This window comes from Polyodon spathula, chromosome 7, assembly GCF_017654505.1.
Source record: "Polyodon spathula isolate WHYD16114869_AA chromosome 7, ASM1765450v1, whole genome shotgun sequence".
NCBI lineage: Eukaryota > Metazoa > Chordata > Actinopteri > Acipenseriformes > Polyodontidae > Polyodon > Polyodon spathula.
Genome location: NC_054540.1, coordinates 57,506,032 through 57,531,228, shown reverse-complemented (window position 1 = coordinate 57,531,228; position 25,197 = coordinate 57,506,032). Strand labels below are relative to the sequence as shown.

The window sequence follows — 25,197 nt, the reverse complement described above, 5'->3', positions numbered from 1 at the left end:
GGGGGGCATACAGACCCCACACTATAGAAAACAAAAGTCTACACTTCCTTTGTCCTGGTTCAACATCACTTCCTGTGCTACACCAACAGACCATGTCTGTCTGACAGAGGAAGTAAAAGTGTACCAGTGAAATATGCAACCTACTCCCCCCCCCCCCCCCCCCCCCCTCCCCCAAGTTTCATCAGCACATATGCAACCTACCTTGTCTCGTCGAATGCAAATATAGACCCCACACTATAGAAAACGAAAGTCTACACTTCCTTTGTCCTGGTCCAACATCACTTCCTGTGGTACTCGGGTACACCAACAGACCATGTCTGTCTGACAGAGGAAGTAAAAGTGTACCAGTGAAATGAAGTAGAATTGAAATTGCTGGGGGTTCAGAGTGTGAAGGTACTAAATACTTGCAGAAGGGTGCATGGATTTACTTTGCTGAGCAGGGGTATTTAACAATCTTTATGCTCGTTGTTGTTAAACCCTAACCTTGCTTTGAAACTCCTGGCAGTCAGGCATAATTCAAACATTGTTTCCTTTGGGGAAAGGATTTCTGGTTAACCACAAGTTTAAAGAAACTTAAACAAAGTTAGGTTTGATCTCCTACTGATACATCGGCCCGTTCTGGAAGAACTCGATATTGCATTAGGAATGAAGCCAAAACGAGAGAGGCCTGTGAAAGCCCAGCTCAGCTTGATGTTTTCCCAGGACGGTTAAGAGTACAGAGCTGTCATCTGCACCCACTTTCCAAATTCTACAGACACGCAGAAAAACTAATACCAAGAATGTGCCTAATAGACAGTCACCTTCATAGTGCAGTACCATGCTAAAAGCACAGTAAAGTGTAGTGAAAGCAAGGCAAATGTCAGGTTGTAGTTGTTTATTTATTTATTTATTTGTTTTTTATTTTGAGTCTGAAATCTTAAAGGTACTGTTTTCTCATTTAGTTTCATCAGCACAGTCAACGCCATGTGGTTTAGCAGGGGCTAATATTTGCATCCATCTGCGACCTCTTACTCTTTATAAGCGCACAGTCTATAAAACAATAGTGTGTTTCATCTGTTGTGCAATGAAGTACATTCCTGATGTCTGTATTGCCATATCATTTGATGAAAAGGTTTCCTGTGCAGTATGAACTGAACACCAGCGCCTTCACCACGTCGCCTAACCCCACTTTCTGTACACCAAAGCATATACTCCAAGCAGCCCTGTTTAATGTAGATATGATCTGCTACTCGTTGACTGTGCTTACCATAATCCACAGTGGGTCTGTGTTTTCACAATGCCTCAGCTATGCCTTACTACGCTTGCTATGCATTTACCGCAATATACCGCCGTGCACGTCTGTAACAGAACACTAGCATGTTTGTGTTTTACTATTAAAAATTCCAGTACAAGTAAACAATATACACCGCATGGTTGATCTCACTGAAACAAAAATATGTCCTCCAGTTCAATGCATTTATACGGGAGTATTATCTAGTTACACCTTGGGAATGGTTGTCCACACTCTGCTACATTTACGGGACCACATTATGTAGCTCCCCCCCACCCCCTCTGCCCGACACTTCCTCCCTGATATGCATGCAACCTACCCCCCCCCCCCTTCCCCCCTCCACCCGGCACTTCCTCCCTGATATGCAACCTACCTTGTCTCGTCGAATGCAAATATGTGCCTAATACATAATTCATGAGGTTTGTGGGCGTGTAAAAAAGACAATTTCAGAATTGTATTCGATCTGCTTTCTGCCGATCTCGTTACGTCACAGTAGAGCCGTGTGTCGCGGGTTCGGTTGAGGCTGCTGTAGTTCATGCTTTAGTTTTCATAATGTGTTGAACTGAACCGAACTCAGCAATTTCAATTCGATAGCAATAATTAAAATAATGAAGAGAAAAACGTCTTCAGGGAAGGTAGGGCATGTAGTTGCTTGGATTAACAAGGCGGAATGGGACCAGGTTCTTGAATATTTATACTCCAAAGACTGCAGTGTACAGAAGTATGCTCTGCAAAGGATATCTGCATGGAGAGGAAGGTAAATCGAATAGGAATGATGCACCTCAAATGTGGTTATTGTTAGAAAAAACAAAAACAAAACAAAAAATACCTTAGAGTTGTCGTGTATTAATAAATAGTGTTAGCATTATTTAAGATGTGTGTACACTGTCGCGCTTTATAGGTTTTTTAAAATAATAATAATGATAATAATAATAATAATAATAGTAATAATAATAATAATATCGCTACAAGATCACTGTTAAGTCCCATAGAGATATTATAGATACAAACCAGTTTCATTTAGAAGCATTTTTTTTTTTTTTTTTTTTTAATTTCTTCTTCAGTCACTTTCTGTTCAGTTTTCTATGCATGTATAGCTCATGTCTACGCTGTGATTGTCCAGCGGTATGTTTGCATTCGCTTGTGTCTCAGAACTTCTTGTCTGTGTGACACTCAGGTACGGCAGCAGCACACCTGTCGCCGTGGAAAGCACAGCAGACCTGGTCAGGTGTCAGGTGGTGGACGCTTCTGGACGGGGCTGTACCGATGAATTAGTGCTCTTGTACGGCATGGCTCTTGTAAGGTAAGATTGGAGAGAACAAACACCGCTGTTTTAGGACGCGCCCTGGTATATTGGTTTTACTGACAGAAATGCACTGTTAAATATTTGATTGGAATAATACTATGGAATAAATAAATAATATGGAATGATAAATATATTTCATACTGAACAATCCCGTAGTCCTCTGTGCACTGTACTCAGAAAACAACGCAGCAGGTTTATATACTTGCCCACAGAGGTACCGAAGTTTTTAGCTGTCGATTTGTCAAACACGTGCGGTGTCTTGATACATTCACTGATAAGCAATGACCTGTTTTCTGCTGTAGGTTTGTGAACTTAATCACTGAACGGAAGCAGAAGACAATCTCCATTCCTCTGAGACGGCTGGCCAATGAGGTTTGTAGTATAAAACAAGAAGGCACTTTTGGATGGTGTTGAAATCTCTCAGGCTCCCTTTTATTCGAACGTATGTTTCATGGTTAATAGCTGACTTCATTTGTGTTTGTGATCTACCTTCTGAAATGTATTTTTAAGCTTACTGTGTTTCATCCAATCCTTGGCATCAACCCACTTCATAGTGGTTTAATTTTCTGTGTTTCCAGATGAACATTCCAGAGTGGATAGTGAACTTGCGCCATGACATAACTCATGGGAAACTCCCCTCCCTGAAGTGGTGTAGGAAAGGTGGGTACAGCCTAGCATGAGCTTTCATTTACCATGGATGAGACCAAGAGTGGCTGCTGTATACCTAATGTACATTCAGATAGTGTGGATGTGTCTAGTAGTTAAATACGTCAACCCATGCTGCAGACCTGTTTCGACCAGCTCGCTACAAAAAATGCATTACTGCACTTGAGAAGGGCAACTAGGCTAAGTATTATATGCTGTTTGAGGATATACAATAATTCAATCACTCCAGAACTATTTATACTTATTTACACAAAGAGATATTCATGCATGGAATAGTTTAGTACCAGGTGCAACTGTAGAAACAATAAAAATACAATTAGATACTGCTGGGGGGCATTCAATTTTAACAGTGTATTAGCAGTGAACACGCTTCAGTGGGTCAAACTGCCTCTTCCTCTTAACAACATTTGATGTGTGTGTTGTGAAAATAATAATTCATAAAATCGATTTCTTGGTTCAGATGAACCTTGACCGTTGCGCAGAGTCAGTGATCTGTCCCAGTTGGAGTTGGAGTTGGTCTGCGGTTCGGTTTCTTGATCCCAGCGTTGAACCTCGTTGTTTTCTTGCTGTGCTCTCTGTCAGGGTGTGAGTGTGTTCTGAAGTGGCTGCGGCAGGAGTATTGGTCCCGGCAGCTTGGAAGCAGCCTGGTGGAGCAGTGGGACTCCTCCACTGAGGAGGACGAAGAGGAGGAGGAAGAGGTCACTGAGCCGCACAAGAGATTCAAACACAAAGAGATCTACGGTGAGTGATGCGTGAAATAACAACCTCAGGGAAATGTAGCATGGCAATACAATTCAAACCCCTAACCCATAGGAAGATAGCAAGCATTCTGTCAACAGTGAGACACAAGTGGGGGGGATAACCAAAGCTTTAAACCAATTCCCATTGCTCTTACTTGCACTAGCAACAATATCCCTGACCCTTTTGTCTTGTGCTGAAGCAAAAAATGTTTTGCTTTTTTTTTTTTTTTTTGTCGTCACTTTTGCTTCCTGTGCGACAGTTCACATTGTCTGCCATGGTCTTCCTGCAATCAGACATGTTACCTATAGACCAGGAAATAAGTACACCAGAAAGCAGAATTTTTTGCATTAATATACAGTACATCTGCTGATAACCATAAGATACTTGAATGGGGCAGTTGGTTGTTGGCACCCTGTATAAAGCACGCAAAGGGCTTCTGAGTCAATACGCCAATAGATCTTCTGTGTTTGTTTAAATAAATCTTACCATTATTTTTGGGGTGAGAAATTATAATATATATATTTTTTTTTAGAAAAAGCTAGAGAATTGTTGGTGTCCTATGAAAAGGAACAGTTTCAGGTAATTCATCATTTTATATTTATATTCTAAATTAACAGTAAGTTCTGCAAGCCTTTGCTTTGTGCTGTGGGTAACCTGTATTTGTAAAAATAATCTATTGCCAATACGGTAAAACCTTGAGTTATTTTAAAAACAGATCCCATTAAGAAAGCTTTGGTTGAAGCAAAGGAATGCATTACACTTGCATGCTACATGGGATACGGTTGTCAGTGAATACTGCCAGTCTTTCCCTGTCTTCCACGTTCTCGTTCTGCTGTATACAGCAAGTCATGCAGTTGCAATAATCCAACAGCAGGTGGTGCTATAAACATTTCATTGCAAATAACTTTTCATAACTCAGAAAGAAGCCGGTGTTCCAGGCTTCTCCTGACCGAGCCTAATTCTCACCCAGTATTCTGTCCAGAGAGAGTGAACATTAGCCCAGGACAATTCTCACCAGTATTGTGTGTGTTGTTCCCTGTACCGAAGCCACCTGTAACTGCTGCTGTCATCTTGAGAGAGTCACTGGCAGGCATTTCGAATCGTGGTATGCTTGCAGAGCCCTTCATGAGCTCTGTTACTAAACAGTATAGGATTAACCCGTGTATTACTTGCTCTATGAATGTCTTATTTCATGTCCTTGCAAATTACAATATAGAGGTAAAACTAACTGTCAACTTCGGAGACACATCAGTGAACATAAAAGCCCTATCCGAAGACGTGACCCCAGTCCTCCCATAGCAAGACTTTTCCAAGTTGCTAGTCATACAGTCTTGGCCTTGAGTTTTTGTGCTGTCGAAAGAATGGTGGTAATCTTGAGCAAAGATTCTCCAATGTGAATCCGAATGGATTTTATATCTTAAAACTATGCAGCGTGATAGTTTAAATGAAGAATTAGGGTTGTCATGTGTCCTGTGAGCATGCTTGCCTGCATATTGAAGATTGCTGGCTCACAGGAACGCAATATTCCCTTCTCTCATTGACAGATATTGGCATTGAGGTAGTATTGTGATGTATGTAGTTGCTCGTTTTCCCTTTTGTTCAGAATTGTTTCTAAAGCTTCATATATTATCTAATCATGTATTAAGTATTTGGTCCAATTTCAGTTTTTTTCTCCAGAGCTACAGAGAGCAAGTCCATTTTCATCTGCTTATTATCTTTATATTGGGACCTGCGCTCCTGTGCTGTACATTTGTTGGACACATGATTGTAAGGCGCAGTAACTTGAGGATTACTTATGCCTACAAAGATGAAACTCACCTTCCTGAGCATAAAGTCAAAATTCTGGTGCAAGCTGAGAAGCCACGAGAAAGGCAAAGATCTCAAAAGGCTTTCACAGACCTGGAGGTGAGAATAGACATAATGCGGTGATGATTAGCCTAGGATATTTCCCAACACAGGGGTGAAGGTTTGCCTAGGATATTTCCCAACACAGGGGTGAAGGTTTGCCTAGGATATTTCCCATCACAGGGGTGAAGGTTTGCCTAGGATATTTCCCATCACAGGGGTGAGGGTTTGCCTAGGATATTTCCCATCACAGGGGTGAAGGTTTGCCTAGGATATTTCCCATCACAGGGGTGAAGGTTTGCCTAGGATATTTCCCAACACAGGGGTGAGGGTTTGCCTAGGATATTTCCCATCACAGGGGTGAGGGTTTGCCTAGGATATTTCCCATCACAGGGGTGAAGGTTTGCCTAGGATATTTCCCATCACAGGGGTGAAGGTTTGCCTAGGATATTTCCCATCACAGGGGTGAGGGTTTGCCTAGGATATTTCCCATCACGGGGGTGAAGGTTTGCCTAGGATATTTCTCATCACGGGGGTGAAGGTTTGCCTAGGATATTTCTCATCACGGGGGTGAAGGTTTGCCTAGGATATTTCCCAGTCACGGGGGTGAGGGTTTGCCTAGGATATTTCCCATCACGGGGGTGAGGGTTTGCCTAGGATATTTCCCATCACGGGGGTGAGGGTTTGCCTAGGATATTTCTCATCACGGGGGTGAAGGTTTGCCTAGGATATTTCCCATCACGGGGGTGAAGGTTTGCCTAGGATATTTCCCATCACAGGTTGAAGGTTTGCCTAGGATATTTCTCATCACGGGGGTGAAGGTTTGCTGGGGTGAGAATGATCCTGTCCGGCTCAAATGCTGTGGATAAATAAAAAGAAAACAGGTTTGTTATTAATATTGCTTATAATTGTGATGATTTAAAAATCTGATGACATTCTTCACACATCAGTTTAGCTTCTGCTCTATTGATTCAGCAGCATGCCATCATTTTATTTTTTATGAAGTATTTCTATTAATTACTGTTTTACTGTATAACAGTTATTGAGAAGCAAAATCACTTGTACCCAGTCACAGTCCATATTCTAGAATACCTAGGAGTGTCACATCTTTTGAATTTAAAAAGGAACGCCTTGGTTATCACAACGGAGACTCGTTGATCAAGTGACCCCAGGTGCTATAATGAAAATATTAGGAATGAAAACAGAGCCTCCTGGACAGATCGCCATTGAAAATGAGAATCTGTTGCCTCTGCTGTCTTACCTGGTTAAATACATGATTTAACAGAAGGGCCCCGTTCTTGCTGTAGCATGATGTGAGTGCTAGGCTTCTTGAAATCATGCCTTCGATAAAAGGATGTCCTCCTTTTAAAACATGAGGACCACATCCTGGTCATAAAGCAACCCTCATTGAGCCGACCCAGCTGAAGAAGGCAAAGGTTTTGTAACAAAGCCAATGTTTTATGCTTACTGGGTTGTACACTACCAATGACCTACGTTAGAGCTACCTAATTATCAAGGACCTTTCTGTGGCACAGGTTTGTGAGGGTTTTAGGATCTGAGCCGTTTGACCTAACTCATGTGTGCCTGCTTATTATTTTTGCTGAGTGGTGAGAATCGACACAAGCTCTTTGCTTGTAGGGAGATGTTTCTCGCACATCTGGCTTGCCAGCTAGAGAGCTGTTGGAGGCTTCAGCTTTGTGGTAAAAGAAAGGAGGTGCTGAGAAGACAGGTGGCAGTGAGAAAGCACCGAGCACTTCTCACTTCCTTAATCAGGGGTAGATATCGCCATGACAACAGGCTGAAAGAACAGTGGCAACTCTTCCCTCAGTGCCTTCATTAAGAAACATAGTGTCAAAATGAGGGCTTCCTGGAACAGCCCATGAAAATTCTCTCACCCCCTCACTCCCTGAGCATTTAGAGTTTCTTTGGTGGCTGCTGTTGATTTATAACCTTCCCAAACATCTTGGTCCAATGGGTTATTTATTACTTGAGTGAGCGTCGTTATCACAGCCAACTACATGACGCACAGTGATGTGTGGGAGAGGGAGTGGGAGCGATGAGAAACACAGGGTAGCATTTCAAAACGGGAGATTTCTCTGTGAAAGCTGGGAACTGTGTTTGTATTCTGAAACAAGGCGATGGTAGTGGTGGGGGGAAGGGGGTAAAAAATATCCTACGTGTCAGTTTATTACATTATTCCATAGCCTGCTTATTGTCTTCTAGTTGACAGTCTGGTCTGTTTATTTTAGTTGTAAGGAGATCAACTTTTCTGGATTATGAAAAATGAGGGAAAGTGAAGGAGAGAGGAGGAGTCGGGCAGGAATGAATGCCTGTTTCAGTTCTACAGAGAAGAGCTTGTTTAAATTAGTGGACAGTCAACAGCATATTAAAACAGAACATATGAAAACAGGCATGATCAGAAGTCTGTTGTTTTGTTTGTTTTCAGTTTGTCAGTTTTATGACTGTTTGATTTCTTGGAATGAAATGTAGTTGTACTCCTCCCTGCCCTTCTCCACCCCTCCCCCACTGCAAGGTCCTAGCTGAACTGCAGAAGGAGAACAAGGCAGAGAAGATGATGTGGCCCTGGTCCTCCTCTGAGCTGGAGTGGATCATGATGCAGATCAAAGACTTTGCTCCTGAGAACAGGTATACACAGGTCGAAGGCAAAGAGTGAGCTTCGGTTCGAGAGCTTGTTTGGGGAAACAACGTCACAAAACACAGTCAATTCATTTATTTTTGCTAGCGTTCCACCACATGTACTGTCTTGCAGGGCTGTTGCGCTTTGTTTTAATAATAAAATGGACAATAAAGAAAGTTTGTTCTTAAATTGTAACCAGTTGCTTGACTGTGCTGCAGTGCTGTCAGTGCTGTGAGATAGGAACTTTTGTCCTACAAAGTAGACTCCACTAGTGTATGTCATCTAGAGAGAATGGTGCAGCTGCAAATCCCTTGCTTCAGTTTGCTAATTTAAAGTTCAGTGCCTTGAATGTCAAAAGGTAATGTGATCCGGTTCTTTAACCTGGGCTCGGGGGAGATTAAGCAATGTTCCCTGGCTGCTAGTCCCGTACGTCAAAGCTAGAAGAGGAAGAGAAGTGATTAGTTTGCAGGAATAGTTAACAGTGGCGTAGGTGCACCTCCTTGCTAATTACAAGCCGGGTAGCGCAGCCTTGCTGTTATCTTCAGCCTCATTTGATTTGCTTTGTGCTGATGGTGTTCACTCTGGCCTGTTTCCACAGCACATGTCCTCCTACGCTGCATAGCATACCACTGATTATTAACTTACTGTGGGGAATCCCACTGTGGAAACCAACCCTTCCCCCCACACACACACTGTGCACTGCGCACATTGCAAGAAGAAAGAGTTATTGGTAGAAATAATACAGGAATTACAATCTAGGTGGAACAGCAGTGTGTGTCTGTCTGTTCGTAGTGTGCTAGTATGGAAAACATGCATTTTATCTCACTGCTCAGTGAAAGATGATTTGGAAGAACACAGGGGTTTTCTCACTGCTCACTGCGCCTTCAGTTTCACCCTCTGTGTGGTTCATGAGGTTAACTGACACAAGTTTCATTAATTGTTATGTCAGGCTTTTTGTGTGGAGTTGAAATCTCTAAAAATAATCAGCTCTGTTTTTCTATATGTGTCGAGGTGAATGACATCATTTTCAGTAGTGCTTAAAGCAAAAAAACTGTTGTAACAGAGAACCGATCGTGGTAGTGCTTTGAGAAGCAGACCCAGTGGTTGATAAAGAGATGTTTTTGCTGGTGAGGTCAGTAAGCATAGCAAATAATGACTTTAGCAGAAACAATAAGGGAACACTGTGCACTGTGTGGTGGAGGCAGAAACAGGTTATGTTAAAGAAAGGGATACCCCTTCACGTGGTTCTCTTTCCTTTCTTTGTTTTAAAGAAGTTAAACCTTCCCTGGACAGCCTCAAAATACTTGGCCAACTAAAATATTCAGTCAGCAGGCTGTCTCGATGACTTTACTAGTAGAGAGACTAAACATATATGTGACATATACAGGTAGATCGCACAGAATTTATGTGCGCAGCAAGCAGGATGCAGAACAAATGGAGCAGCTTCACATGTGACAGAGCTGTATCGGTGTGCCTGGGAGAGCAGGAAGAGGTCCTGAGTGCTGCCTCCAGGGGCTGATGCACTTCACTGACGTTCCTGCTGTCTTGTAGGGAGGCTCTGGCTGAAGTGCTCCTGGATGATGGATTTCTCATCCCAACCGCAGAACAGCTGGAATCCTTACAAATCCACCCTTCAGGTAAGAGCCGGGCAGTTAGGGGTTTAAGCAGCAAAGAAAGAAAGAATATATATAGCAGTGTGTAAATTTACTAGTGCACCTTTGATTCCAACCACTGGAAAAATAGACAAACTTGTGATTTTGACTTTCTAGCAGTTGTTTTAGATGCCTAATTAAAGCACAAAATGCTTCTGAAATCCACACACAAGTGTCCTATTGTTTGTATATTGCTGATTATGTGAAAATTGAAATTCTCACACAAAGGTTTCCATGCAGATAAAGAACATAAATGACAAATCTTGAGGTGTTCCAATACGTTTGCACACTACTGTACAAAACCAATCGCAGCCCATGTGTACTGTCCCCCGTTGCAGAGAATTCTGAGTTGTCGATGCCGTGCGTCCCTGGTGTGTTCGTTCAGTTCTGGCACCCCCTGCTGAAGCTGTTGCACTCCCAGGTGTTCACCCAGGTGTTGCTGGAGAAGCTGTTTGCTGAGCTGCAGCTGTGCGCAGAGACCTCTGCACACAGGACACAGTACATCACAGGCTGGATCACTGACATCCTGACCTACAATAACAGAGCAGGTACCTCCACCACTTAACCAGAGCCACTGTCTGAACCTGCTAGGGGGTTCTAGGTCCTTGCACTGAAGAAGGCGTTGGCTGAATCGTTTGCCTGCTTGACGGTCTTATAGTTTTACCTGTTGTTTATCTTTGAAGATTAAAATTGTGTAATATTTCTCGCTAACCTCTGCTAGCTGTAATCGACTGCAACAGGGCAATCTCCTTTAGGAAAGCAAGTAGGGTTCCTGCTAAATGTTGATAAGTTCAGTTCAGCAGTTTATTATGAATATCTGTTTATCATTATCTATACCAGATCAGGTCAGAGAAGTCTGTGTAGAGCTTAACTTTTAGTCCAAATATGAGTGTAGTCTTAATTCATTATAAAATTTACTTCTTGTACATCGGACTGTTAAATAAAGCAGGGAATATGGGATGTGAAATTGGTGTACGTGTGAATCGTTTTCTGAAAACGCTGTCAGTGAATCAGCTAGCAGCTTGGTTTCCGTCTCAACCACGATATGAAAGAATTTAATCAGTCACATTAAGGAGAACGACCGTCTTTCTGATGCAAGCCCTTTCAAAGGCTGCGGGGTGTTGGTGTCACTGACTCCTCTTGCTGCGATTCCCATTTCTTTAGGAAAATCGCAGAAAGGTCTCTCTCGCAGCCAGAAGGAGACCAGGAGTAAATGCCAGCTGTTTGCGAACCAGGTTCGACTGCAGTGGCAGAAACTCCTGACATTGTGTCTGGCAGCCCCATGCCTGGCCTCCCCCTACCTGTTGCAGCAGTAAGTACCCTGTCTGTTAAACATGAGTTTGAATTTTAAAACAATGCTTAAGCACGAGAACCGCCAATAAATATTCTGTTGGTTCTGCAAATCCCAATGAAGTTAAGTTTGTGACGCGTAACAATGTTAATCCTATAGGATCCTGACGGACATGGATAAGCCACTCCCCCTCGACACACAGCAGCGACTGCTCCACTTGTGCTGTATCTACACACAGCCAGGAGAGGGCGCCATCCCTTCAATGGACACTGACCAGTGGGAGGAGGAGCCAGTCCACACTGTGGAGAGTCTGCAGAGGAGGGTCAGGCAGGAGCTGCCGCCCAGAGCCAGGGTCCCAGTGCCCCAGCCAGCCAGCCCAGCCTCTCGACTCAACGTAGGGGAGCGAGTGACTGTTCAGGAGCCCTCACAGGACCTCCATGAGCAGCTGAGCCCAGAGATCATAGCTGAGAGAATGGCAGCACTGAAAGGGTCACCGTGGCAGATATGCACAGGTATGCACAGCTGCTTACAACCCATGTATGAACCTCGTATTTCAATACGGAACTCTGTCAGGTTGGCTCTTTGTCCAGCTGTTGAATTTCTTTCAGGAAACACTTTATTTCACCTCTGGAAAAGTGAGGTGATTGTTGCTGCAGATTTTTCTTTGTATACAGTCCCAGGGATGGACTCCCATTCCTGGTTTCACTGAGTTTAAGACCCCCCCACACCTTAACTTGTTACCTGTACACTGTGGCTAATCAAGCTCGTAGTGAAAACTTTTAATCTATGTCCATATATATTTTTCTTTTTAAGATAATGTGAAATGGAAGGATTTCCCTCTTGGTAAAGTGCCTGGCCAGTCTGATGACCCCAGCTGTCTCCTGCTGGACAGTTACTCCACGATGTCTGTGCTGGAGCAGCCTGTGGACGTGGAGCGGACAGCCCTTCGCTGTGCAGCCCCCAGGTAAGTACCGGCGCTTTGAGCCGAAAGGGATGGCAGATAGAAAAGGCATGGCCTGCAAGTTCTGTCACAAAGCATTTGATCCAATTTGCATTTATTTGCATACAACTGCCTTTTTTTAAAATTTGTTTAAACTGTTATTACTGAAAAGAACATTTTTCTCCAGGGCTGCTTTTGGCAACATAAACTATTGTTTCATCTCCTCCTGTATCCTCACTGATTTTTAATTTCATCACTATTTTTTTCAGCTTGAGGCTTTTTGCGTGTGAATCATGCGAGAATCCTTAGAGCGTTGATGTTTTTTTTGTTACTGCAGTCAGGGGAGCAAGAACTAGGGGTGCTGGGGGTGCTGCTTGAAATACTGGGGTGCACCTACTGGTGCAATGGTAAATCCTGCTTGTTTTGGGAATCTTATGAGCTGTGTGTGCATAATAGTCCACTGACTGTCGCAACAGGGGCAGGATATTTATAACTCTCACAGTTGCAATCTCACGCAAGTCAGTTAGTAGTTGGAACGCATCAGAAGCTTGTGTACAGTAGAACAGTTATTGAAGATGAGTCGCTCTGATACTCTGACTGACAGACTACAGCAACCCAGGTATGCTCTCTGCTGCACCGTCATTGGCTGTGGTTCGTTATCAGCTAACCCTAACAGGATCTACTCACATCAAGGTAATTCAACTACCATGTGTCTGTTTCGAAAGAAGCTGTTCAGTCTGTGGTCTTCTCTGGTTTCTATTTTCATCCTTTACTGACGTTGAACTAAGAAGAAAAGTGCAGCAAAAGGAAACTGTTCTGACGTTCGAGAAGCGGCTGCTTCCTGTAGAAATCACCCAGAAACGTCAAGAGATTACCCACGAGAGGGGGGGGGGGGGGGGGATCATACCCCTGCCCAACACATGAACTGACCACAGCAACACTGACATGAGGCGAGTGGAGGAGACACCACAGTATGTGAAGTGGCGCTTCGATGGAAGAGCCTCTCTTGATACCCCACTTCTAGATTAAGGACTGCTTGTAAACTGCCTGGCCTGCCCAAGGTGAACTGTTTTGTTGTATGTTCTGCAAGTGTTCTTAGAAATCGGATATAGACACTTGAACTGGGGTACATAGTAAATGTGTCCTGCCCATTATCACATGTACGGCTTTAAGAGATGCAAACATAAACATTAACAAGCGTTGAAGGTTCTCTGCGACGGCGGCAGTGTTGTGTTTTTTTTTTTGGTTTTATTAATTGTCCTTGTCCTCGGGATTTCTCTCCCTCCAGCTACCGTCCCTGTTGTCGGAACCCATGTGACTGCATTTCAGATCTGTCAACATAAACCTCATACCCTGCCCTTGCTTTGCTTTGTTTCTGGAATGATAGTAGTAACCCTCCGTAAAGATTGAGACGTCCCTACACATCCCACACCGGAGATCCCTCAGTTATCCAGGGTTTCATGTGTCTAATGAGCAGGAGCGTATCAGGGCTGCTGCTGTGTAGGTGGAAGGCAGCAGCAGTACTGAGCAGTGTGAAGCTGCACTCCCCCCACAGCCTGGCTATCTGACAGTGTGGGGGAGCTGGGAGGAAACACACTCCAGGATCTCGATCTGCGTCAAGTGAGACGTGGGATCACACTCGGGGAAGACCTCTCTCTCTCTCTCATTAGATTGCATTTGAAGGCATCTCTGGGGAATGATGTGGGCCCACGCTGGGTTTGATGATATAACGTCTGTTTTATATCAAATTGGAATCGCATGAAAAGAACCGGAGAGGGATTTGGGTTTTTGTGCACTTTGTTGTAGGGTGCTAGTTTTACCAATTTCCTTTTAATTATGCAGCCATGAAAAAATAGTTTGAAGTGGCTTGTTTACAGGATAAATAAAGATGAAGGATGGTGTTTGTAACCCTGATATTTGACTTACGTTGCAGATGGCGTCTATTTAAGTCAGTTATATTTGTTTCAATGGAGAGATTGCCATACTCGTGAAACACACTGCATGCACAGTATTGATGTAATATTGATGTCGACAGACGTTCTCATGGTGTGGACTGAATACTGAGTCCTTCAGCTGGTTGTGCTTACATGTACTTATAAATTGTACCATTCTTAAAATATTGTTTCTTACGGTTGACTTTATTATAATGTCTTTCTTGTTCCAACCCTTTATAAACCCATAGCAAATACGTAACATGCTTTAATCCGTGAAAAGAGTTGCATTAATTTACATAATTGCACATCACTTTGAAAAAGTGAAAGAAGTTCTACCTGCTGCAGTATACTCTTTTAGATGACCTCAGCCTCAGTCTTCTGGTCCCCATTTTTTCTTTTAAATCGGAATTGTTTTTGAGAGCATTTATAAAACAAGGGTTTTATTGTATTGTGGTGTTAGTACTCCACTACAGTCTAGGTAGTCTCATAGGTGTTCAAGCAAGAGCCCTGTGAATGTTCGGTCATTCTTTACAAAAAAAATAAAGCAAATATACTGAAGTGCTGAGATTGGGTCTAGTACCTGTCACCTCCACTTTTCTGAAAGTATAACCTTGTATCGTGGGGGTAACTCAGTTGCCCCCCGCCCCGTTGTATGAGAGCCCTGCAGGCAGCAGAGCCCACTCTGTTCTTGAGAGTGATTGGGCTTCCTCGGCCTTCAGAGAAACCGCTTGTTCCGAAATCCTGCTTTTCCTCCCCCCTGCGTACCTGTCTCAGAATGCTTAGCATTAACTGGCCAGTTAACTCCTACACACATGATCGTTGTATTGTACCCCATTGAGAGATTGTCATTCTTCATCACGTGGGGTTGGAAACGACACCAGAACCTATGCTATAAAAAGTGTGACCTAAAACTAATTTCACTACTGAAGAGGTTGAGAAGAACTCCTAGTCAAAACGTTTGTCAAAGAAGATTAGCCCTGCGTGTCATTGTCACAAGAAGAATATTTCACAATCACTTTCCTTATTTATCGGAATAAACAGGAAACGTAATGCATGTAACCCCCATATTTCTGTGATAACTAAAAAAATAAAACAACTTAAACATCAACGGGGGTTTTGGATTCCTGCATAATTGCCTGTACCACTTGTCTGTCGGCTGTTGTATTATTTGGCATTGAAAGGCCTTTCTTTCATCCTGGTTTAAGGATTCTGAAACCACAAACATGGAAATGTTGACGAAACCAAAAAAGCTGTGCAGTATTACCTCCGTAAATGAGGAAATACGATCAGGTGTGACATCAACTGCTGTTGCTGCAGGTGCCAGAAAGGGAGACCTTTACATTTCACAGAAGTAAGAAGAAAACTATTAAACGGTTTGTCACGTGGCCCGCCAAGAACAATTCCCAAGGACCTGAGAGAACACATTGCCTTTAAATGCACAAAAACCGAGCAAACTGGGCCTTGAAGACAATGCCCCTTAAATGGCTTTTCCAAGTTGTTGACCAGTGTTTCGATATTATTAGCAGTTGCTAGGAGACCAGTAGGAACACAGAGCAGTGAGTGGGTGGAAAGTAACTTTATTAAATGGGTTTGAGGCTGGCTGTTGCATGTGCATGGAGTGCAAGTGCGTCATGCTGGGTCTGTGCAAAGAATGCCCTCGAGTGAAGATTCTGTCTGGAGACAGCTCAGGTTATTGTTGGATGTGGGAGTTCCTAAAATAATCCTAAAATGTCATACAGTCTTTGTACAATCTACAGAAACACATTTCTGTCACATTGTTCAGAAAACAGCAAGGCTGGTTTCACAGACCCTGCTTTAGCACTTATAGCATTAGTTGGTCCAAGATTAGTGATAACCGTGGGTCTGTGAAACCAGCCTTCCCGAATTCTTCCAAATGTGCATTGGAAGTTTAAAAGTGATGGCGTATTGGTGTCGTGCTAAGCGGAGTCTTGTTAGCACTCTAATATGCAGTGGGAGTCTGAATATATTACACAATGCTGGCATTCATTCGTTCAGTCCTGTTCTGCTCTCGTCATGATGATGCCAGTGTGATTCTGAAATCCCAGGGTAATTGTTAAGGAAACAGATCTACAGAGCGGCTCTCCCGGAAAGTTGCCGTGGATAATAGGGTGGGTTTTTTTTGTGAATAAAGGGAGAGGCATTTCATTATTGTGCTGATATAATGGAGTTTATATAAGGTTGGGCTTTTTTTTATTTTTTTTTTATGAACTTTGGTGCATTGTATAATGCAAAGCAATTCAAGAAGCTGCATGTTTAATCAAGGTTTACATTTAAAAATAAGTTACTGTAAAGCTGTATCCTCACTGTCTGCAATGTAGCTTGTGAGGGAGTGTCAGAGTATTATCGGTACGCTTTGTTGAGTTGACTTGCCATTTTCTAGACTCAATGGGGTTGTCATTGATCCACAATGGGCTTTTGCACATTTTCTTCATCTGAGATAAATTATATTATATTATATTATATATATATATATATATATATATATATATAATATATATATATATATAATATATATATGATAGATATTATAAAATAAATTTTTTCTTCTTCTTTTTGTTAAAAGCTCATAAAGGGAGTGGAAGCTTTGAATCATAACGTATTGTTGTTTAAAACTGTGACGTCAGTGAGGGCTGTCTTTTGATGTAGAGGACGAGCAGCAGTACAGAAGCGAACAATCTTTGGATTCGGAGTGTCCTAACTCCAAATGTGTGCTCCATATCGGCTCGGTCTAATCTACCTGCTAAACAATCACGAGGACGACGTCCTAGAAGAGAGGTCCATTGCAGGGTTGTTTTTATTATTTTAAGAGTATGATTGATTGCTACTGGGAAATGCAGAGTAAATGAAAGAAGAGCAAGAAGTGGTTAATACCCAGCAGTTTCAGATCCTCACTTGATTTCACAATGATGTCTTGAGATATACCCGTATGACGCTGAGCATGAACGACACATCCTTGAGCCATTGACCATGTTCGTAGTTTACCCCTGTATATGACCTTTGCAGTTGTGCTGCCCATTTAAAGCTGATTAAAAAGGCCTAAGCTTTATTAGTTCTTGGTAAATAAGCCTGGTGGCTCATAAGTTATGATTGTGGCCTCTCCCTGTATTCATAAAATGGTAACTTTTTGTTCCTATTGCAGCCGTGGAATCTCGGAAGGCCTCCTGTGGACACAAAGTGATCTTCACAAACTAAAAAGTGGCTTGCAGCTTTTCTAGAAGGAGAAATACTTCATTCACAGGCAGAAGGGGGAAATGTGTGCTCTGAATACAGCAGTTGCACAGAGCAATGCCTTCTACAGCCGGGGGTTTCCTACACAGAAACAAGCCTGGCTGCAACAGTGACTCCAGATTCCACTCTTCCTCGTGCTGTAAAACCTGGCTTGCTTGTTCTCTGGCAGCCCTGCAGACTCTTGCAGATTTACCTGATTTCAGGTAAATCTGTGTACTTAACACCTTTCTGTCGTAACAATGCTCTGAAGCTTTTTTTATAGGACACTTGATGCAGTTGTGCTTGATTTAAATTTGGGAAACAGATTCTTCGACAAGCCTAGCTTCTAACGAGACAGTACTATCTCTAAGAAAATCCCACCGCGATGTTTTAAGACTGCACAATAACATTTTGCTATTTATTTGCTGTTGTCTTGGTATAGTTTAGGTGCAATCAATAAATTACATTTCCCCCTTTATTGCCTTGTTTGCTGTGCCCTGAAATACCTACACTATGGACTTATGAAAATACAAATTGTCCATCTGCTAAATTGCACACATGCAAGGCGGCCCATTGAGTTGTTTTTGATGTTTATGTTTGCTGATGTTTTCTGAGGAAGACCATTGAATTTCACCAGCTGCGTTTTTGTTTGTTTTGTTTTTTTGTTGTTTTTTTTTACAAGAACATTGTATTTACTGTACCTGTGGTATTTAAATGTTTTCATTTTCTTTAATACAAGTTTAACGTGAATGGTAATAAAGTAATTGACTGTCAACAAACTTTTAAATAACATCTTGTCAGATATTGGCATGTGAGTTTATAACACCCTAGTAGAACTACTGTTTTTATTATTATTATTATTTGTATTTTTGTGTTTTCTTTAACAACATGATGAAAAAAATGTTTGAATTGTTTTAAAAAAACAGAACTGAGAATAAAGCCTTCTTAAATATTCCAGTTAACTGTTAACAATCAGTACTGTAACTCATCCTGTATAGATCTGGAATGCATTTTGTATCATAGGGTTGTAGGACAGCAGATGTCTGTGTATAAGGGAACTGCCCTTGGCTTATATATGAATACAGGTATGTGGTGTGATAGTATTGGCTGCTTTATCTGTATGACATTTCCTTACAAAGGTCCAGAGTATGCCTGTTAAGTGAAATATCTTGGCACGTTGCGATTTAGACAAGTCCAAAATTGGAGTTTTTATATCGATGGCAACACATTACACAGAATTTTCTGATAAGAATGCAGAAATGTCAAATATGTACCCACGTGTGTGCATATATACATATTTATTTTAAAACAAAATCATGTTGCATCATACTTACTTCATATACATTCAATAGCAATAAACCAGGTGCATGTGGAAGTACAATACAACTGTTTTAATAAATAATTAGTTTAACATGGTATATTTTATTTACTTTTTTTTTTTTTTTTAAAACCAAGTTACCTTTGAACAAAAATAACACTTCATGCTAAAATAGAGAATGCAGGCATTTATTAGAAAGTAATAGTCTTATTAAAGAACTATCAGTATTTAAAACACTAAAATGATCGTACCACATTCAACTTACAAACTTTTTCGTGGGGGGTGGGGGGGGGGGAAGCAAGCCTGTTCATTTTCAGTACCATGAAATTAAACCGTATGCGCCAAATAAATTATTATTTTCTACATTTTTTAATTCATGGTACCATGATCAATACAAGTTAAACATTTTAGAATAACAGCTCTTAACGAAACATTTAAACCAAGTTATCGCCTTTTTAAATTTTTTTTATTATATATTATAATACACACACAGGAACATATAGTAAAGCATAAACAAAATTTGTCTTTTGTATCTTGATCTCCACTGCATCAGGAATCAGTATGTTGGCTTGTTACTTACTGAAAGGATTTTTTGTGAAAATCTAACCATTTTGTTGCTGATTTTGACCTTTTAAAATAAGTATTCTGTACTCCATGTCCAGTAGGAGATGGAGCAGTTGTGTTGTAGAAAGGCTGCGGCTGTGTGTGGTGACAAGTGCAGGGTAATACAAGTGCCCACACACATCCTTACAGACGAGAACCCTTCACAACATCTAGAATCTTGTTCAGTACGATCATTAGAGTAATGATCCTTGCTGTCTCAGTTAAGGATTTTCAAGCCACACCTATCAAAGGTATAAATAACACTGCAACTCTGAATCTGTGTTCTGTCATGTTTCCATTTGCTTGCTCCAGTATGAAACCGGGTCTGCAGCCCGATATATTCTAAAGGCTGATGATGCATCTATCACGTGTCATTGAACAATTCCCATGTATAAAATATTTCACCTACCTCCACTATTCTCCTGTTCTTAACATTGATAAAAAGGATGGAGCTGGGAAAGGGTGTTTTCTGTGCCTTTGCTTATTTTGACAGCTCTATTAGAATGATTTCCATGGATAGTTTTACATTCAAACAGAATGTTACCCTTTATATCTTTTAAATGGACGATAATCATTTGAGGCGAGGTCCTGCGACTGGACATTGCTGTATGTGTTGGGCACAATTTACAAATGTTTATTCCAAACACATTATAATTACTGTACAAACACCACATATTGGCTTTATTTAAAGAAATTGCTTGTCCTGGTGTGAAACAGCAACTCTGAATGTAACACAAACCCAGTTTGTCTGGGTTTCTCAAATATTTCAACAAGTTTAAAAGTTGTTTCTTCTTTATGTATCTATTATATATATATATATTATAGTATATATATTAATTAAATATAGTATATACAATATAATATATAAAAAGTTAATTTTTCGTTTAAAAAATTAAAGCAACAAGTTTCATTCAGCCAAAGAATAAAACAAACTACTGCATCTCAGCACAACACAAGGACTTGACATAGCTAAATAAGCACAGCAGAGTACACTAACAGAAATCGCTCAGATTGTCAAATCTGATAATGAACTTCAGATACACAATATAAGAATTAAGATAATTAAATGAATAATGCAGTTAGTATAATTTGTATTTAGTCTCGGATCTCATATCTTCAGTAAGAAATGCTATAGTAAAAGTGTACGTCTTGAAACAAGCGTATGCAATAACATTTTAAACAATGAATAAAGCTTAGCAACTGAGGGCAAGTTGGAAGATATTTAACAAAATTCATTTGTGTAAATATCATATAAAGGATATAAGATGAAAACTCTTAATATATTTGTGGTATACACATAGCACTATATTGTATATCGTGAATACAGTTATCTTAACAAAGTTTCATTACTTCAGTTATCAAAATATATATATATATCTTTTATATATTATATATCATAAGATTATATATCATATAATAGTTTTATATATATACTAGTGTTATTTTATGACATGACATGTGTGACACAGCACTATTCAAATATATCTCAGATTTTCAAGATTAAGACTAGCTCAACAACATGCAAGTAGAATGTGCTTCCAATTAAGAGATACCTCTTTATTGAATGTCAATACAATGTTTTTAAAAATAAAAAAAAATCTGCCAATATATCCTTTGTTGCCTTTCAAATACAGCACATAAACTTTGCACTGCTTTTTAACTGGCTCACATTAAAATAGGTGACTGAATACAGTAAGCCTCCAAGTGGCTTTCTATTACTTTAGGCAAAATTCCGAGCCAGAAAGTTGTGGCAACTTGCAATCATAATCTTTATTTATTTATTTTATTTTATATATATATATATATATAAAACAAAAAAGTGTGGTGATCCCAGCAAAGTTTCACAGATTACATAACTATAATATTAGCTTGAGTACATTAGAAATACAATGCCATTTTATAGTAGACATTTAGAGCGAATTGGCTTTAAAACTAAGTATTTAAAGAGCTTGCAAAACAATTTTAGCAACTGCAAGAATAGCGGGCAAGGCAGATGTCTTATTATACTGATCAGGTACAACAGCGCTTGAATTACCACACATTTTTCAGTTTTAAGAATACAGTGTAACAATATACTTCAGCTTTATTAACACAGTTTACTTTTTATTCATAATAAATCATGTACAGATAGAGGACAGGATAATGCTAAAAGCAGTACACAAGAGATTTGTGCACACCTAGCAGTTTTTAAAAGTTTTTTTTTTTTTTTTTTTTTCTATAAACTACAGTGCCCAGTAAGAAATAGTACATACCCATGGGCTACTCCCAGTGACACACAGTGTCACAAACATTGTGGCAAAAAAATCGATATTAAAGCTATACTATAGATGATACTGTACATTTCATAAATATTTTATACAATCAAGAAAAAAGAGATACAATTTGTATCAACAAACAAAGGTCGTTTCTGGACATTTGGGGCATTGCTGTTTGCTGCATTTAAAACAGAAAAAGTATGGAGCACAATCAGGGCAGGATTGAGCAAGTCAAGTACCTGAAGAGGGGCACAAGAGCTGATTTTAAACTTGATGGAAGGGCAGCAACAAAAACATAAAAAAGCATGACAGCCTCATGCAAACATAATTTGATATTTTATCATGCTTGGAGAGCAGCTGTTTTTTTTCCCCTACAAATTTTGTATTAAAACAAAAAAAAAAGTATTAGTGTTACCTAGAAATAAAAAATATAAATATATCTGCCCTTAAAAAAAACAAAAAAAACAAATTGGCCTTACAAAAGCTAGTGTCAATAATCAGTGTGTGCTTCAAAGTTATGGCTGAATTTTTGGGAAAAAAAAACAAACAATAAAAACAGCAGCACGCAAGCCGGTAGCAAAATGCCAGAAACAAACCTGACTGCAGCCTCACGTTCGGAGTGTTTCACAGTAAGAAACATTTAGGCAGTGTCACACCTTCTCATGAAGAAACAGAGGGCCGTACACGGCCTTCCTGACTCTCATGAAAAAACTAGAAGTCAACAAGTCCCGCTCGAACTGGCTCGAGCTAATAACATTCCAAAATATTTAAATAAAACTTGAATCTAAAAAGGGTGGCGGTGTCCTTTCAGTGCAGCATTAAAGAAAAAGGCAGCCTCTTCAGGGCTTCAGCTGCAGAACGACAGCCCACCCCCCCCAAAAAACCTACTGCAGGTACTGAAGGTTTGGAAATTAGTCAAAGTGCATTTCCGTGAAGGCTCTTTTTATCACCTTGCAAGGTACCTGAGACTCAAGGAAATGAATGCACACCCTCACATGGATTTTCAAATTTCACAAAGAGAAGTACCGGTTTAACAGAAAACTATACTTTATACATATTCCACCTGGATGAGCCATAATCCGATGTATGAATTGGAAAATGATGTTAGTTTTACATTGATGCAACATTAAACCAACAAACATAAAAGCATCATGAAATACAATTGTGGAGTGTCTTAAAGCCCAAGTGTCTTATAGTAACTTTTTAAGGTTGGTAAACAAAATAAAATAAAATAAACCTGCTACTTTTAAACTAATACCCAACAACAATAACAGTACTTAATGTTTTGGCATAATCTCAGCAGCTTTGAAATAGGTTTTCACAATGGCTACTTTCTAAACATATTTATCCAAATAACAAAACCAATTCAGAAACAGTCAGTGGCTATAAATGGGAAATAAGGCCCATTTTCCCTGCCTCTGTGTTTAGCTAAGTATTTCTATATTTAAAAAAAAAGTAGATTGTTAAGGAAAGAAATATTCTAATAATTGAATTGTTATGACAGCAAATTTAAATATTTCACATTGATAATACCCAACATATTCCATGGAGCAAATACACTTCTTAAATAACATTAAAATAGCATAAATTAAAAGTGGTTAAGAATGATCACTATGAGGTCACTTGAATAAAAGGCAATTTAAGTTAAAATCCATGCAGTGAGGTATACACTTCCTTAGGTTTCCACACCTTTTATGAAAATGTCTTTGTGCCAAACACAAAATATTTACAGCAGTGCTAGAGCAGATACAAATATATACACAATAATATATACTTTGTGCATTACATTTCTTTTTTTCATTATTATTATTATTATTTAAAACTATGTTGTTTTCTGTCCGTAAAATATATAATATTATACTTATTTTGCCTTCAAAATGAAATGTTTTAACGCCCAGACCTTAACTTGGTGACTATCACAGCTGCAAGCTGCTGGGGGTCTGTCATGTGAGGATTCTTCTCCATAACGGAGTGAACAATATACTGTGGGAAAATGTTGCAGAGATTGCGGTAGGTCTGGTACTGGTGCTCTGGGATAACATGGCGTTCCTGAGGCTCTGCAGGCATGCCTTCCCATGGGGACCTCCACGTCTGTTCCATCTTCTCAGGCATGCTTCGCACCATCACGCGCTCGTAGTAAGGCTGCATGAGGTTGCTGCTTAAGGGGTAAGAGTGGTACCCATAGGATTCAGTGCCACAGGGAAGGGGGTCCCAGCTGGCATGCTGCTCCCTGCACAGCGGAGGCCTCCTTTGTCTCATGGGGTTGCTCTCATAGAGTCTGGAGTCTGATATACTGTCCATCCTGGTCATGCCTAAAGCACGACTCGGCTGTGAAGTCGAGGACGGGTGGACGTTCTCAGGTATGGGATAGTCCCCAGGGCAGCTCGAACGGGCCCCGACCACGGGGTGCTGTACATGCGGCGCTAGATGAGAAACTGACTGCTTGCGTGGCGCCTGTTTGGGCTCGTCGGGTCCGTAACTCTGCACTCTTTTTAAAGCCTCGTGAAAGCCATGGGAAAATGGCTGCAGCCTGTTCTGAGAAGGCGACAGGTGGCACTTGACGTTTTCCTCTGGACCTCCATCCCCTGAACTCATGTACATGTCCCCATAGGAGTAGGAGGATTCGTTACTCGAATGGCTAATACAAGGATCAGGGCAAGGGCTGGGGTTTCTTGTGTACATGCCGTGCTCCTGTTCCATGCTGTAGAAACTGTCTGAGTTGTGCATGCTGCCGAGGCTCAGATTTGAGAAGTCGCTCAACATGGAGTAGTAGCCGTGATCAGCACCCCCTGTGTCGTACTTGGGGTATTGTTCCGAGTAGCTGATGGAGGTGCCATGGCTGTTGGTGACCAGGATAGGTGGATACTGCACACTAGACATGTGTTCCAGCGACGAGCACTGAGAGAACTGTGAAGAACCCGGCACGGGGCTGCTGGCGGAGCGGGTGTTCAAGGCACCAGCAGCGTGGCTTTTGGCTGGCTGCATTGTTGGCACGCTGAGAGCAGACACAAGAGAAGGCACAGAGCTAGCCTCAGGTTTGCGAGCTGCCGACAGCCTTTCTTCTTGCTCACAGGCCACTGAGCGGATGCTGGGGTCTGACTGACGCTTGGGAGCAATGCGTTTCACTTCAGAGCTGCTCTCTCCTTTAGCTGTGGCAGGCCCAGTGCCACACTTTGCCAGGGCACCTTCACTCATGGTTTTCACAGCAGACAACTTGGCAAAAGCCCGCAACTCATCTGCTACTGATCTCTGTGACTGGTTAGCACGCTCTGGGTGGTAGTATTTGCATTTGTGCCCATATGTGCACTTTTTTCCTGTAGAAAAATCAGGAAAACCATTAAAAAAAAAAAAAAAAAAAAAAAAAAAAAAAAAACCCTGCATACAAAGTTCTTCAAGCAACATTTTCATTTGCTCATAAGACAGTCTCTCTTGGCCAAATGCCCAATTTATAATCAAGAAAATGTATGCATAGGACAGACACACACATGTACTATTCAATACCTGTGGTTT

The 25,197-nt window shown here is 41.0% G+C and overlaps 2 protein-coding genes across 4 annotated transcripts in view; one reads left to right on the top strand and one right to left on the bottom strand.

Annotated features, from left to right (window-relative positions):
* The first annotated feature begins 1,760 nt into the window (after nt 1-1,760).
* The window catches only part of LOC121318924 (ribosomal biogenesis protein LAS1L-like), a 23,837-nt gene continuing 400 nt past the window's right edge, over nt 1,761-25,197 (top strand). Inside the window, exons 1-14 of one of the 3 annotated variants that reach the window (XM_041256125.1) lie at nt 1,761-2,027; nt 2,448-2,573; nt 2,879-2,948; nt 3,155-3,236; nt 3,825-3,983; nt 4,516-4,562; nt 5,661-5,888; nt 8,362-8,474; nt 10,018-10,103; nt 10,457-10,666; nt 11,283-11,430; nt 11,569-11,921; nt 12,223-12,373; nt 17,444-18,460. In XM_041256125.1, the coding sequence (XP_041112059.1) occupies nt 1,879-2,027; nt 2,448-2,573; nt 2,879-2,948; nt 3,155-3,236; nt 3,825-3,983; nt 4,516-4,562; nt 5,661-5,888; nt 8,362-8,474; nt 10,018-10,103; nt 10,457-10,666; nt 11,283-11,430; nt 11,569-11,921; nt 12,223-12,373; nt 17,444-17,519 (1,998 nt within the window). In that variant the 5' untranslated portion in view covers nt 1,761-1,878 and the 3' untranslated portion in view covers nt 17,520-18,460. Of the gene's footprint in view, nt 2,028-2,447; nt 2,574-2,878; nt 2,949-3,154; nt 3,237-3,824; nt 3,984-4,515; nt 4,563-5,660; nt 5,889-8,361; nt 8,475-10,017; nt 10,104-10,456; nt 10,667-11,282; nt 11,431-11,568; nt 11,922-12,222; nt 12,374-17,443; nt 18,461-25,197 lie in introns of those variants that run through there. The other 2 variants (XM_041256126.1, XM_041256128.1) reach the window with 2 other exon arrangements.
* Nucleotides 23,514-25,197, bottom strand: part of LOC121318923 (probable ribonuclease ZC3H12B) — a 16,893-nt gene continuing 15,209 nt past the window's right edge. Inside the window, exon 6 of the mRNA XM_041256124.1 lies at nt 23,514-25,001. Within this exon, the coding sequence (XP_041112058.1) occupies nt 23,575-25,001 (1,427 nt within the window). The 3' untranslated portion in view covers nt 23,514-23,574. The remainder of the gene's footprint in view (nt 25,002-25,197) is intronic.